This window comes from Octopus bimaculoides, chromosome 19 (genome assembly GCF_046866305.1).
Source record: "Octopus bimaculoides isolate indiv1 chromosome 19, ASM4686630v1, whole genome shotgun sequence".
NCBI classification, from domain to species: domain Eukaryota; kingdom Metazoa; phylum Mollusca; class Cephalopoda; order Octopoda; family Octopodidae; genus Octopus; species Octopus bimaculoides.
Genome location: NC_142946.1, coordinates 23,419,208 through 23,435,482, shown reverse-complemented (window position 1 = coordinate 23,435,482; position 16,275 = coordinate 23,419,208). Strand labels below are relative to the sequence as shown.

The window sequence follows — 16,275 nt, the reverse complement described above, 5'->3', positions numbered from 1 at the left end:
AGTACGCATGGAGTTATTTTTCACTCCCATTTATTTTTAATCAACATTAAAGTCTCAATCAATAAAATCTATCTGATGACTCATAAAATAATTTTTATTGGCTCAAACTTCAGGTTTTGTCACCACCATAGGTTAAACAGGTTTATGTCTTCACTTTTACCTGTTAATACAAATAGAATGGATTCACAAAATTACAACCTTAAACATGAAGTAAAAATCTCTCATTAGATTTTTCTTCTTCACTTTCTTACTAGTCCCCACTAAACTACCTATCGACCTTATTAATATCAGGCTATGAGCTTGATTCTATTTGGTAGGCTCTGACACATCAAAGTAAAATGCTAGACAAAAATGAGACATATACGTTTCCTGATATACAGCATTAAGGTGTGGTGCAGTCAAGGTGTCTAAGAAAATTAAGGAAAACATTAACTTTTTAACTTTTTTTTTGTAGGGAGGGATTTGGGTCAAAATATTTCTATGCATTCTATGGGAAGATAGAAATATTGATTTCAAATTTTGGCACAAGGCCAGCAATTATGAGGGGAGGGGTAAGTTGATTATATTGACACCAGTGCTCAACTGGTACTTATTTTATCAACCCCTAAAGAACGAAAGGCAAAGTCAACCTCAACAGAACTTGAACTCAGAATGTAAAAATGGATGAAATGCCACTAAGTATTTTGCTCAGTATGTTTACAATTCTGCCAGCTTGCTATCTTAATGGAAGAGAAATATTGTAACAGGTGAGTGGCTGAATAAAAAAAGCAAGTAATTGGTCAGTTTCACATGTATCAAATTTTGAAGAAATGAGGAAAATATTGACACAGAATGTAAGAATTGGGATACAAGAGAAGTGGTTGGATAATCTGTATTAAATGGGGATAAATAAACAAAAAGCAAGTTCATTAACAGAAGAAGAGGATGCAGAGGCAATAAAATAAATAGAAAGAAAAAATGCTAAATGATAGGGTATGTTTGAATATGAAGGTAAATGGAAGATTGCTTCAAAGTGTTTTGTTGCATTATAATTGAAAATGTGGTGGTTGCTGTTTCAGAATGTGGATATTATTCAGGTGTAAAGCATATTCATATATTGTAAAAGGTTAGAAGCTGTTCAAGGTTAAAATATTTCTTTGTTCTGCAAAGGAAGCTTGGTCCTTGTGGTGTAACTTGGGATATGTTATAAATGTATGATTGCCACAACAAGGTATCAGAGGTAGTGAAGAATGGCATTTTGATGAAATGTAATAGTTTCAGTTTTGAATTATTCACAAGTAGAAATGCAATGTTAATGGTTTATTTCCTGGAGATGAATAAAGTTTGCATTTTGATGTTGTAGAGTAAAATTAAATTGTCAAGTCCCTATTGTTGGATGCATTTAATGGAGAACATTATCATCTCTTATTAGCAGGGCTAATAAGAGATGATAAAATATGTGTATGAATAAAGCATGTAAACAGAAGATCAAAGGGAAGTGTAGACTATCAATATATTCAGTATAGAAATATATGTGTTAATAAGGTACAAAAAGGTTACACAAGCAGTTAGTGTTTAATAGAATTTATGGTGAGGCAACTTTGCCAAATGATTCTTATTAGACATGTTTGAAGTCTTTTATGAGACTGGCAAGAGTCACAACTGTTCTTTCATCAAAACTTTCAAGAGGAAGACATCCCTAGTTTATAAGATAAGTGAAGTAGTTAGCATGGATTCTCACAAGATCTGACAAGTTTGAAGTTGGGATGATTGAAGAGAACTGAAAGAGATGGTATATTGGAGAGAGGTAAGAGTGTTTTGATGACAAGGACTAACTAAAGAACGTTTGTTTTCTTTGAGGTGGATTCCATACCATACCATACCATACCATACCATACCATACCATACCATACCATACGATACCATATGATACCATACGATACCATACGATACAATACCATACCATACCATCAAGGCCAACTATTTAGTCAGAGTATTTGAAGGTGCAAATATTTGGGGCTGTGAACAGAGAAGGAGAAGGGGAGCTAGGAATGGAATATCTAGGAGAGAATCATTACATGCATCAGAAGTTAGGTTCAGTGCTAAGGAGGAAACTTTATGTACTGTTTAAAAACAAATACAAAACACCTGTCTTGAAGAATGGAGAATAGAATAATTCTCCAAAATTGAATGAAATGTCATTGTCAAAGGTACATAATGTTTTGCTAAAATTGGGAAGGATTCAGAGCATCTACTGGCAAACGAAGGTCTCTAAATTGTGAATTTATTAGGAATAAATAATTACTTTGATGCTTTATGCTTACTTTATTATGTATTTGCTTTAGTTTCCTTGTGTTGAGTTCCATACTTCTGTAAACACGACGTTTAAACTTGAACTGAAAAATCCAGAAAGAATATGAATATAAATCTCCAAATCTTAAAGATTACAATGTTAAGATGAATGGTTTTAGAAAAAAACAACAAAAAAACAATCAAAATAAAACAAGAAAAGTGTACAAACTTACTTCCAAGTATCCAATAGGACCTGACAAAGGGTATTCTCTGAGCAATCTTTCTTCATCAAGAAATTTCCCAGCTTTACCATTTTGGGGAGGACAATACAACCCATAGTTGTAGCCATCACGGAGTTCCTTGGAAAACACAGAAATGTTGGCTAGTTACATAAGTACAAAAAGTCAGAGACTTAAAGAGCCTATAACACTCATACTTTTCTCAAGAACAATATACAGTGAAATGACTGGTTACCATTAAAAATTAAAAACTGCAAAATGAACTTGGTTTCCTAGGAGTTCATTTGCACATTGAAGAATTCACTTAAATTAAATATTGCAGGCAATATGCAGGGTTGTGTAATATGATGTTCATTTTGTAAGTACCAAGTTTCAGGTTTGTCCCAGTGTATGACACCTTGTGTGGAGGTGCAATGGCCCAGTGGTTAGGGCAGCGGACTCGTGGTCATAGGATCATGGTTTTGATTCCCAGACTGGGCGTTGTGAGTGTTTATTGAGCGAAAATACCTAAAGCTCCACGAGGCTCCGGCAGGGGATGGTGGTGAACCCTGCTGTACTCTTTCACCACAACTTTCTCTCACTCTCACTTCCTGTTTCTGCTGTGCCTGTAATTCAAAGGGTCAGCCTTGTCACACTGTGTCACGCTGAATATCCCCGAGAACTACGTTAAGGGTACACGTGTCTGTGGAGTGCTCAGCCACTTGCATGTTAATTTCATGAGCAGGCTGTTCCATTGATCAGATCAACTGGAACCCTCGACGTCGTAAGCGACGGAGTGCCAACAACAACAACAAATGACACCTTGTGAGAGAAATTGGTAGACAGAAATTTATGGAAGCCTATCTTAAACACACCCACCCACCTGATTTATGGATTCTTAGATGGAGACACAGACACACATGTATGCATTTGTGCATGTGTGTGTGTGTGTGTGTGTGTGTGCATATTAAATTTTTTTTAGTTTATTTATTATGAAGTTCTCAAAATTCCTAGGCAGTGGTAATCATGTACAGCTTTAATTCATTCTTTATAGAAATCATCAGCATGATATAACCAGGAATTTACTAATTAAACATTTTAAGACTGAAACTAGTAAAAAAAATAAGCATTCATAAATTGAACTAATTAATGTTAAACAATGTTCAAAGCATGAAGCAGTGTTCATAATGTTATCACAAAAATATGTTACTTACTGATCCAAAACTGGCAAGTATTTGCTGTTTGGCATGCCAAACAGATTCACCCAACTGGAACTGTAGGCATTTCTAAAATAAGTACAAAAAAAGAGAGAAAAAGTAGTAAAATGTAATTACTATTTACTAGTCTATTAAATGATTTCAGAAAACTGAAAAAGAATTTTTAGAAAAATTTGCAAAATATTTCAAGGCAAGATTTTTGTCAAGTAGAAAAGAAAATCTGAGAGCAATTAGTTGATGTCTACCGTTACAATTTTTGAATAGAAGAAGAAACTTCAGCTAAAAATAGCTTTAATTAATATTCTTTCTATTATAGGCACAGGGTCTGAAATTTTTTGGGGAAGGAGCTAGTCAATTTCGTTGATCCCAGTGCTCAACTGATATTTGTTTTATTGACCCTGAAAGAATGAAAGACAAAGTTAACCTTGGTGGGATTTGAACTCAGAACATAAAGCTAGAGCAAATGCTGCTAAGCATTTTGTCGGACATGCAAATGCTTCTGCCAGATCGATGCCTTAATATATATTTAATTAATTGTTGTAATCCTTTAAGTCAGATTGTGATAACACCCACTTTGGTATAGCAGTATAGTTGTTAGACCTGTAAAGACATGACTATCTAATAACATCTACTTCATACTCTCTCCCTATACTGACTGACATTGCCTTATTTATAGCAACTAGCATATATCACTCGTCACATGGGAGGGGTGTACCATTTTTACTATTATCCCCATAACATCTCTTAAGTTTTTCTTAGGGTTTGTCATTTTATGTCTTTTATTAGCAATAATTTTTATATCACCCCCACCTCCAATTTTTGAGTTTTTTTCTTAGTTATACATTTAATATTTTTTTTCCATTTAACACCCACTTTCAAGAACTTCGTACATTTTCTTTTTCTTATGCTTGTACTCCTGGGTTCAATAATCTGTAAGTGGCATTGGTACCTGAAAAATATCATGTAACCATTCCATTGGTTCTTCCATTCTCTTGGGTTTGCTCTCAATGAATCTTTTTTTCAGTTGGTTCATGTGTCTCTTGTATACACCTTTTCCACTTTTTACCAAGAATAGCATTTTTCCTACGTTTCCCAACTCTGTTTTTCTTTCTTATATTCCCTCACAAATACCTTCCCACCAATTCTGAAAAATCTTGCTGTATTGGTCCCTCGCAATTTTTCTTTTCTTGCCAGGTAGCAATTTATCGAAGACTGATTTTATTTTCCTCACAAACATCAGCTCCACTGGTGACATACCTGCTAGTGTATTTGGATTTGGTGTCATGTGGTATACTCTTAAGAACTCTTGTAGAGCTACCTTATCTATAACTTCCTTATTTGACTTTCTTAAGGGTCTCTTGAATGTATCGACAAAGTGTTCTGCCTGTCTGCTAAATCTGGGATGGTATGGCACAGTAGTTACATGTTCTACCGCAACCGTTTTACAAAACTTTTTAAATTCAAAAGACACAAATTGTGTTCCACTGTCAGACGCTATCATGTCTGGGATGCCAAATCTTGCAAACAGCTCATGTAAAAAATTTGTCACAGTTGAGGAGGTTGGTTTTTTACACTTACAAATTTCTGGCCATTTAGAGAAACTATCAACTACCACTAAATAGTATGAACTGTTTAGAGGACCAGCGAAATCAATGTGTAGTCTTGACCATGGAACATCTACTTTTGGCCAAGGTTCACCTTTTATCATCAGTAATTTTTCCACAGACAGTATGTTCTGTTTTGGTTTAAATACAGGTGTTGCACTTTGTTTTACTGAAATTTTTGTTTTTATTTTTGTGCCACAACCCAGTTCCTCTGAGAAAACATCTGGAAATAAATGTTTTATTTTCATTTCAGTCCCTCAGCCTCATTCAAATCTTCAACTGAATCAACTATATTCCCACTCAAAACACTTATGGTCATATTCCACAATTTGAACAATTCCATCCACTCTGTATTGAACAGATTAACTGAATTTTTTAGCACATATTTTTGCCATTTTCATTTGGTCATAAAATGTTACTTTACACTCAAATTCACTGACAAAATACAATCTTTTGCTTGTAACACCACGTGCAACTTTTGTAGATTTAATTATTTTCAGCTTACTGACATACTTCCAAGTTTCTTCGTTTACAATGGTAATATCACTTCCAGTGTCTAACTGCATTTTTACTCTGATTTTTTAATTTTCACATTTATGAATTTTCTCTTTGTTATATTACCATTTTCTTTCGACGACATACTGTTTATTCTTTTTTCTTTGTTCCAGCGTTTTGTCAACTTGGTTTTACAGTGTGTTTTTATGTGTCCAACTTTTCCACAATGAAAGCATTCCGCTTTTTTAAATGGACAGTTTTTCCTCAGGCATAGACCTCCACATGCAAAACATGGGTTTTTTTTTCTCCTGATGCTTGTCCTGTTTGTACTGTATTTTAGTATACACTTGATTTCTATTCTGCCTATTTTGCACTTGTTTCACTTGGGAGCAATCTTTAAGTTCAATTTTCTCTGTGTCATGTCTTAAATTTACTATTCTTTCACACTCTTCTGACACTTGTTGTAAGGTTACAGCTTGGTTTTGTTCCAGCTTAGCAAGAATTCTTGTTCCAGCTTAGCAAGAATACTTTTGCTTCAGCTTCTGCAGTTAGTCCTCAAGTAAATATCAGGCACTTGAACATGTCTGGCATTAATTCATCCAGCTTGAACTTTTCACATTCCCTGTTAACTCTACCATCATATGTGATGTAGTCCTCCTTATTGTTCTTTTCTAGGTTCAAACATTTCCACTGTGTATTGAACAACGAGCTTTTCTCACTAAAAAGTTTACCCAGTATGTCTACTGTATCTTTAAAGTGTATGTCAGAAAGTTTTTTTTCAGGAGAAAGTAATTGCTGTAATGCTCATGTTCTCCTGCTGCCAGTTTTCTTGAGATGAAATGTGTTTTCATATCGTTGTCCCAATCTTTGCACTCTTTATTGAAGATTTGTTCATATTTTCTATAGTAAACCTTGAAAGTAACTCCTTTGTCTGGCTCATACTTAAACTCTGTTATCAAGTTCGCAACATAATCTGCTGAGAACATTTTTTCAGTATTTCCTGATGACTTATTCTTCATAAATTGCAGCATTTGTTGCTGTAATAATGATTGTTGTTGTTGCTTTTGTTGTTGTTTTTGCAGTTGTAGCTGCCGCTGTTGTTATTCTTTCAGTTGTTGTTATTGCTTCAGCTAGTGTTCTTGTAGTTCTAACTGGTGTTGTTGTTCTTTTAGTTACTGTTGTTGCTGTTTTTGCAAATCAAGCAAACCAGCCAACAAATTTTCCATAATTTTATGATTTTTTTATACCATAAAATTCACACTAAAAACTTTTGTGAATTTTGTAACTCCTTGTGAGTTTGTTAATTCCTCATTGACCCTGTTGTAATCCTTTAAGTTGGATTGTTATAATACCCACTTTGGTATAGCAGTATAATTGTTAGACCAGTAAAGACACAACTATCTAAGAATGTCTACTTCGTACTCTCTCCCTGTACTGACTGACATCACCTTATTTATAGCGACTAGCACATAGCACTCATCATGTGGAAGGGGTGTACCATTATTACTATTATCCCTATAACGTTAATACAAATTTCAGAAATGCTAATTAACAGAAATAAATACAGTTACCAACAGAGATTTTAATTAAACAAAACTTATAAATTGAAAACCTAAGACAATGCAACAAGTCATATACCAGAGAGAACTTTCATAATATTATCAGTTTGCAGCCTAAGGTGGTGAGCTGGTAGAGTCATTACCATGCTGGGTAAACAGCTTAGCAGCATTTCAGCAAGTTCTTCACATCGAGTTCAAATGACTCCAATGTTGACTTTGCCTTTCATCCTTTTGAAGTCAATAAAATAAGTACCAGTTGAAACACTGGGGTCAATATAAGTATCCCGATCACTTCAAAATTGCTGGCTTTGTGTCAAAATTAAAAAGAATTAATAGTTTTCAACCTGTTATTGTATTTTTTCTTTTACTGATTAACAAAAAATAAAAAAATAATAATCCCACGCTGCATTTTTAAAATATCTTAATTCAGTATTCCAATATAAACATGGCCATTTAAGCCAATGCACTATCAATTATTTCACTATGCTTAGATAAACATAGTCATTTAGACCATAACTTCAACAAATAATTGGTATTAAAACAGAAAGAAAAATGAACTATTTAACAAGTCAATTCTTGTTTCTCTAAGTTTGGTGAAGCAGAAGTATGTATGATACATAGATGGAGTGTTCTTAAAGCTCTGATTGTATTCAAAGAATCCAGTTATCTAAGGATTAGTCCCTACTGATGGAAACATAGCTCTGTGGCTGTGTGGTAAGAAGTATGCTTCCTAACCACATGATTCTGGATTCAGTCCCATTGCATGGCACCTTGGGTATCTTGTGCTATAGCCTTGGGCTGACCAAAGTCTTGTGAGTAGATTTGGTCACTGGAAACTTAAAAGGAGCCTGTTGTATATGTGTGCATATGTGCCTTCATGTCTGTATTTGTCCCCTACCACCACTTAATTGCTGTTGGTGTGTCCATGTCCCCATAACTTAGTGGCTCGGAAAAAGAGACCGATAGAATAAGTACCAGACTTTAAAAAATATAAGTACTGGGGTCAATTTATTCGACTAATAACTCTTCAAGATGGTGCCCCAGTATGGTCACAGTCTAATGCCTAAAATAAGATAAAAGGAATAATAAAAAAGATACACTAGAATTATTCCATGATATTATAGTCTATTGTAACCGAACGATGAATGAGAATGGCTGGACACGTAGTAAGACTTCCAGAAGAGAGGCTTGCCAAAACAGCCATGGGCTGGATGCCACTGGAAGGTAAGAGAAAAAGAGGCCAGCCAAAGAAGACATGGCATAGTACCTTCAAAGAAGACCTATGCAGACTGAACATCACCTGAGAAGAAGCATACCAGTTGGCCAAAGACAAAAAAAACTGGCAATCACTGACTGCCCGATGTGCCACTCATAGGCACCAATGGACCAAAGAGAGAAGAAAGAGAGATGATAGTCTACTAGATGTGCAAATACAAGTGTAACCAAAATCAAATAGAAAATATGTCAAGATTTGTTCAGTGACCTTTGTGTGAAGTTATTGTTACTTAATATAATTAATTAATAATCAATATGCAATAAGATTTTAATGCAATAAATGAAAACACATTTATTAATATTGTTGATGTGTTATAAGATTATAAACTAGATAATTATCTATTTGAAATCATAGCATGGTAATAATTTCTCAACCAATTAGCTTACATATTTCAGAAATTGATATTGTTCTAATAAGGTTTTATATTGTTTTTTTTTGTCTTTTTTTTTTTTGAAGAAAAGCATGAACCAACAACAATAACTTGTTTCACTAATCTATCACTTAGAAAAAGAAAAAAAGAAAATGCCAATCTGTGACGTAATATTAAAACAGTTAATAGGTTGTATCAAGTGTAACACAAAATTATACTTAAGGTCGGTTTAGAGGAAAATGATAGCTACTTCAAAGTACATTGAGGTTATAGATATAAACCAAAAAATGAAGGGACCATGGCTATTAGAGCTCTGTGAATTAAGTGATTTAACCATTTGCGTCTTCAGGAAATTTGGCTTGCTACCTTTTCATCTACTACAAATGTAAACTCAAACCAGTTAGACTTCATGTCTCACCAGGAGACAAAATAAACAGCTGGTTTCATGTACAAAGTCCTTCTGCAATACAGAATATATCATTCAACATAGATGAGTGATTAGTAACATCAGGATAAGAGCTAGATGGATTCAGACAAGACGATCTGAAGAAGAAAGATATGAAAACTGAAAGATTGTTCAGCCATTCATGCAAGAACAAAGACGTACTTGGTGATGCTAACGAGAAGAAGGTGGGGATAAAAATGAATGTACAGTGTTTGCAAACCAGTTTAAACCGGTCATAGAAGAAATGTTTAATTGAACTGAAACACTAAACAGAACACGAAATGAATCTGAATTGAATCTAGATCAAACTGTTATTATATTAGAATTTGGAGTGAAGTATTTATTTTTGGTGGTTTAATGAAAGTTGAAGATAGGGTACAAAAATATGATGATGGTGTGTGTGTGTGTGTGTGTGTGTGTATGTAGGAGTATATGTAAGGAGAAGCAAGTTAGGCAAGTTGATATGCAAAAAAAAAAATACATTTAATAGAAAAAATGTACATATGTTTACAGAATGGTGTTTAAACTTCATTCTGTCAACACCTCAAATGTAAAATTCTTCCCTGAAGATGGAGGCTGGTATTATCCAATGATCAAATCAATTTACAATCATTATTTTGGGCCACCAAGCCCCCAGAAACAGCTGTTGGACTCGTAAAACTCTTATTCAACCCTTTTAATACCTGATATCATTTCTGTTCTGTCTAAGTTGGACCTTTTTATATGTAAACATATGTACATTTTTCTACTGAATGTATTTAATATCTTTTTGTATATCGACTTGCCTAGCTTGCTTGTTGTTACATTTACTCCCCTACCTGCTCAAGTTTAAATCTCTTGAGTACTATGAAGTGTATTCTATACAGAGAATACCTGACTCTTCATATATATATATTCATGCTAGCATGGAAGGCAGATGTTGATAATGATGATGATGCTGTATAGTTCAAATTTACAGAAAGCAAAAGATAAAGACAGGTGAGGGAACAACAAGCAGGTGTATTAGTTTGACACTTGGGAAGAATGGAAAAATTTTTGACATTTTGAGTCTACGCACTTCGACGGAGAGGACTGAGAGGGAAAAAAATGGAGAGAGACCAAAGAAAAAAAAAAGAGAGAAAAAATGTGTAGAGATTAACAGTTCAACATGATGAAATGTTCATCATCTCCCATGCTGGTATGGGCTGATGGTTTCACAAAATCCAATGGGCCCAAGGAGAGCATTGCACTCCAGTGTCTGCTTTGGCATGGTTTCTACAGTTGGATGTTCTTCCTCATGTCAGCTACTTTACAGTGTGTATTTGCTGTTTATTTTTGTGCCACCAGCACTATCAAGATTGCATGTAACTTGCAAGGCTACAGGCCCTGAGAGAGAAGTGGTCAGCTTTATGCTATGGGATGGGGGGGGGTTAAAGTATGAGATAAGGTGGGGAACAGAGCAGGTTCTTATAGAGGAACAGCATAGCTACTTGCAATCAAAAGAGAGGGTAAGAATAATCAGTATGAGCTGCAAGCATACACACACACACACACACACACACACACACACACACACACACAAACACACATCAGATGTGTGCAGTTAAACTGACAGTGAAACAGGAGCAGTAAAGTTAAGATGAACATAAAATATGAAAATAATGAGTTAAGGAGAGTTACCAACGAAGAAAAAACATGTTCCCACCAGAATTATAAACTTCATGATCATCACAAGGATCAGCTAGAGTGGAGATGAGACAAAGGATATTGATTAATGAAGGAGTTTTTGTAGAAAAATATGGGATTGTTACAACTGGAATGTTTTTGATCATAGATTGGCTCTACCAGGGCTGAGCTGGAGCTAAACAACAACAGTTCTAAGAATATAGCTTGATTGATTTCTATATGAAATGAAGAATGGCTATTACCCTGATTTCATTAATTACCTCAATATAGTACATGTGTCTAGCCTATTGATTCCAGCAGGTTGAAATGCTAATAACCAATCAATAACATTAAGTCCATGCACTATTATAAATCTCTAGTATATTATTTACTAAATGATTATGCTGGATAGCATTCAGCCAATTAAGTTAACATCTCAACCCTTTTATCAATTCAGACTTTGCATTGTGAGGTACTTAACCAATATGACAAGGGACCAAGATGAGTGGTGATTCACTGTGCTCAAGAAGACCCAACACTCATGGCAAAAACGAGGACCTAAAAACATTTTGCTTATACCTATATATGCTGGGCCATGACCTTGTATCCAATCTGATCTATTAAGCATTCTTCACATCACATCCTCCTAACACTTAGTCCTTCCATCATTCTTCTAACTATGGCACTATTCAGCTGGTGTAATCACTTGATAGCAGAATCAGCTCAAATTTCATCTCCTTTGTTTGTACTACCAGTTTACATTTTTCTCTCCCTGAAACTACTGCCATTTTATATCCATCTCCTATTCTCCTTTTTGCTCACACTATTTTCACCATTCACACTGCTTTTGTGACTTTAGTTATGTCTCCCTCTTCTCTGAGCTACAGCTCAGGGCTGCCATCTCATTTCCAACACCTTATATCTTCTATCATTCCCAATGCTTTTTATGTTGTTCCCACTAAAATTATAAACCTCATAAGCATCACAAAATTCAGCAAGAGTGGATATGAATCAAAGGATATTGATTAATGAGGGACATTATTGATATCCCAATTCATTAATTGCCAACCTTATGTACCTCTGATTTCCATCTCTGTCACTGTACATCTCCCTTCCTCATTCCTACACCTTGCACATCATCCCCCTATTTTCTTATCTGTTCACCTTCTTGAGTCACTTCTCTCTTGATTTACCCCCTACATCCATAATGACATTTGCCACTCTTGTTCATTGCTAACTACATTCACCTCTATCCCCATCTATAACCATTTGTTATTTTCCTCTCAAATTCTTATGAAATTAACCACCCTTTCCCCTGTCCTCGATCCTATCCATACCCTCTCCTATACTTACTTTCTTGTACCTTGAGAATTTGCCCAGACACCTCACTACCATCATCTTTATCTTCTAATTAGTTGCTCCTCCCCATCCTTATATAATGTGAGGTAGTCTGGTATCTCATCTGTAGCAAGGCACCCATGTTTGTCTCTCTGTTATACTTTAGTCTCTCAACACCTGGTTTAAAGCTTCCTGTTGCCTGTCTTGCAAGTTATTCGGCAACCTCACTTGAGCTAATGGCATGAAAAAAGCACTCAGTACACACTGTCAAGTGGCTGACATCAGGAAGGGCTGCCAGCTGCAGAAACTATGCCAAAGCTGACATAGGAGCTTGATGTAGTCTGCAGCTTGTTGGATCCTGTCAAACCATCAAACCCATGCCAGTATGGAAAATGGACATTAAATGATGGTGATGATAATGATGATGACATGTAAAGTGATCAAGCACTTTGATAAGTAATTAAGAAACTGAAACATAATAAAACAAAACGAAAAAAAAAAAAGATAAATGGAAAATTGAGGAAAGAACAAGGAAAGAACTGGTCAACTGACTTTCAACAGGCAGAGTGTAATCGACAAGATTGGAGATGTATCATAATATTTTTAAATGCTTTCTAGTATATACCATTACAAAATAAGACAAACGTGAAGAAGCAGATTATGTGAGTGTTTTAGGTGACTTATGATTCTTGCCTCATGCAATAGTTTCAGTTTCAAAATACAATATCAGATTTAGTCACTTGCCAAACGAGTACAAGTTTATAAAATACTGGGAAACATTAACTAAATGTTGTTTCATTGAAATATTGTTTAAAGAAGATGAAAGCAGTCAGGAAAATCTGTTTGACTAGTAGCACATCTCACTAAAAAGGCTAGAACTAGAATTTCTTGTTAGCATTAAAAATAGTCCCCTATGAAAAACAAACAAGGTAATAAATACAAAAAACAAAAAAAGGAAATATCATTTTTGTCCCTTAAACTTTGTAAACAAATGAGTGTTAAGCTAAAGTGTTTGAAAAGGTCAGGTACCTCTTGGTAAAAGGAACAGGCTATATGAATTTCAGGTTATAACAACAAAACTTTTATTGTGTTTATTAAATTATCTCTAGCAAAATTCCAAGACGAATTTCCTGAGAAGGCAAAGAAGAATTTCTTATCTTCAACTTCATACTGTGAACAATAAATATCTATCTTCTATTAAATACTAAAAGTAAATGATAAACTTTGCAATAATATTTATTTTATAACTAGCAAAGATGATATTTGCTAGCTGGAACAGTAGTAGTCATTGTAAGAGGTCGACAAAGAGTATTGTCTGGAACACACATACATCATTATAAAAATTTATCACAAAATGTAAGCAAAGGGCACAAGTGAATGTGCATTTAATTTTTTGAGTTCATATACAATAGCCAAATAAGATGAACTTTAAGATTCAGCAGTTCACATTTACATTACAAACTGAACAATTTTGATGTGCTAATTTTTAAAACAATGTTGAATGTACTTATATCTTTAAACAATGAAAGCTGGATTAACAAAGGCAGCCATCCAAACATCATCAAAGGACAGATTAAGTTTTGAGCATTTAGTAGTAATAAAAACTGAAATAAAAGATTTTTGTTTGTAACAAAATATGATAATACTTATCAGTAAATTAAGGCAGTTTTAAATTGAAATTGATAAAAGCCATAAATGAATGTGAATACACCACTATAAGGTGTTTCCTCATCTCTGGCAGCTTTGAGTATTTAAAAAGTCAAAAGATACAAACTTAGATAGCTAAAGGTAAATCGAATCATCATGATAAGTTTACATCCAGTTTCCTTGCTAGTGTAGGGTGGACATGTCATCATGATTGAATCAGTTTTTGTTTGGAGTCACTGCCCTCCTACATGGATCTACATGTTCTCCTACATGAGCTAAAGGGCTGTCTCACTTGTACAATTTACTTTTGGCTTGGTTTCTAAATTGGATGCTCTTTTTATAACCAACCACTTTACAGAATGTCTGAGAAGTTGAACAGAAGAGAAGGAGGGTGAGAGAGAGACAGAAAGAGAGAGAGAGAGAGAGAGAGAGAGAGAGAGAGAGAGAGAGAAAGAGATAGAGATAGAGAGAGAGAGAGAGAGAGCAAAGAGAGAAGAACCAAGATGGGTGAGCAGGTGAAGCAATCCTTTTATGGACATGTGATTTTAAACTACATTCTTAGATGGCTATATTATAAAATTGAAATAAACCAAAAGAAAAAAATAGTCAAATGGGAAAAGAAAACTAAACAATTAGACAGTTTCAACATCATTGTATTATGTAATTAAAAGAATTTAGTTTCTTTTTGGATATCCATTGTTTTTCAATGCATGTAGATAAATGAACTAATATCATTCCACCCAAAATATGACACCATACTGATTTTGCAAATGAAGACAATCAGTTGTAATTCACTGAGTATGTGGATAGAACTCACCACAGCATTTGTTTTGAGTCTTTACATTCTGAGTTAAAATACCATGAAAGTCAACTTGATCTTTTATTCTTCTGTCGGTCAATAAAATATCAATCAAGTACAGGTGCTGGAAGAATTCACAGTTCCCCTTCCCCCAAATTTCTGGCCAAACAACAATGACGATGTAATGTTTCTAATTCAGACAAAGGTCAGCAAGTTTTGAAGGGAGGGTGGGGTTCTAATTGACCCTAGTATTTGACTGGTACTGTATTTTACTGACCCCCCCCCACCTCCTCACTCTCCAAAAAAGGATGAAAGACAAAGTTGACTCCAACTCTTGCCAGGGTCAATTTTGGTCTGAAGAAATAGTCTATGCTCTTACTTCCTCTGGCCAAACATAGCTTTCATAGGCTCCCTACAACCAGTGAGACTGATGCGGTTAACATTCCTAGTGACAGCGGAAGGAAAAGTATGAGTGTGGAGGTGATACTAGAGAGCTGACCTTCTGGGAAGAAAGGATGAGCCATAGTTTGTATTGCAGGCTGAGAACATAATATGGATGACAAGAGGTGGAAAAAGTTTAAGTTGGGAGTACTTCCGTGAAGGTGGTTTGAGACTAACTAGTGTGTTTGACATGGTTAATGTTCCTCTCTTGACAGCTGCAAGTCAACAGCTGGAGGGAAAACATGGGGTGGGGGCAGAGGATTAACATTCTGTGAAAGGTGGGGGGTGGGTCGTGCATAGGGACTAGTGTGAGACCTGGATCAGTGAACATAATATGAGTGACAGGAAGAGGAGAGATGAGTGAGTTGGGAATCCCTGACAGGAGGGGGTATGAGATCACATCAACTAGCTTTAAAAAGCAGAGGCCAGTGTATGGGCAGTACAAAGGACAGAAAAATGACACATGTCCATGAGTCAGAGGGTATGAGATGGTTTGGCAGTCATTTTGGCGCTGCCTATTTGACATTGCTGTTTTGATTTTGACTTATTTGTCATCAAACATTTTAACGTTTCTCTCTCCCACCTCTATCTTTTTCTGTTTATTGTCATTATTGTCATCATTTAACGTCTGTTTTTCCATGTCAGCATGGGCTGGACGGTTTGACAGAAGCTGACCAGCTGATGGGCTATTCAGGCTCCATGTCTGTTCTGGCATGGTTTCTATGGCTGAATGCCCTTCCTAACACCAACATCTTTACAGAGTGTACTGGGTGCTTGTGAGCATATTTATCTTGATGTGTATGAGCAGAAGGAAAGTGTTTATGTCAGTCGTGTTCACTTAATAAATTGTAATGTCACTCTCCCCTCCCCCTCTCTCTTTCTTTTTGTATATATATATATATTTCTGTATGCATGTATATGTATATCTGTGTGTCTCCAGTGTTAAAAAGT

The 16,275-nt window shown here is 35.2% G+C and overlaps 1 protein-coding gene across 3 annotated transcripts in view; it reads right to left on the bottom strand.

The window, feature by feature from the left end:
* The window catches only part of LOC106873101 (uncharacterized), a 173,174-nt gene that overhangs the window by 79,288 nt on the left and 77,611 nt on the right, over positions 1–16,275 (bottom strand). For all 3 annotated transcript variants that reach the window (XM_089366619.1, XM_014920328.3, XM_014920327.3), the window contains exons 3-5: positions 3,704–3,775; positions 2,505–2,630; positions 2,304–2,375 (exon numbers count right to left, since the gene is read on the bottom strand). In XM_089366619.1, coding sequence (XP_089222745.1) covers positions 2,304–2,375; positions 2,505–2,630; positions 3,704–3,775 — 270 coding nt within the window. The remainder of the gene's footprint in view (positions 1–2,303; positions 2,376–2,504; positions 2,631–3,703; positions 3,776–16,275) is intronic.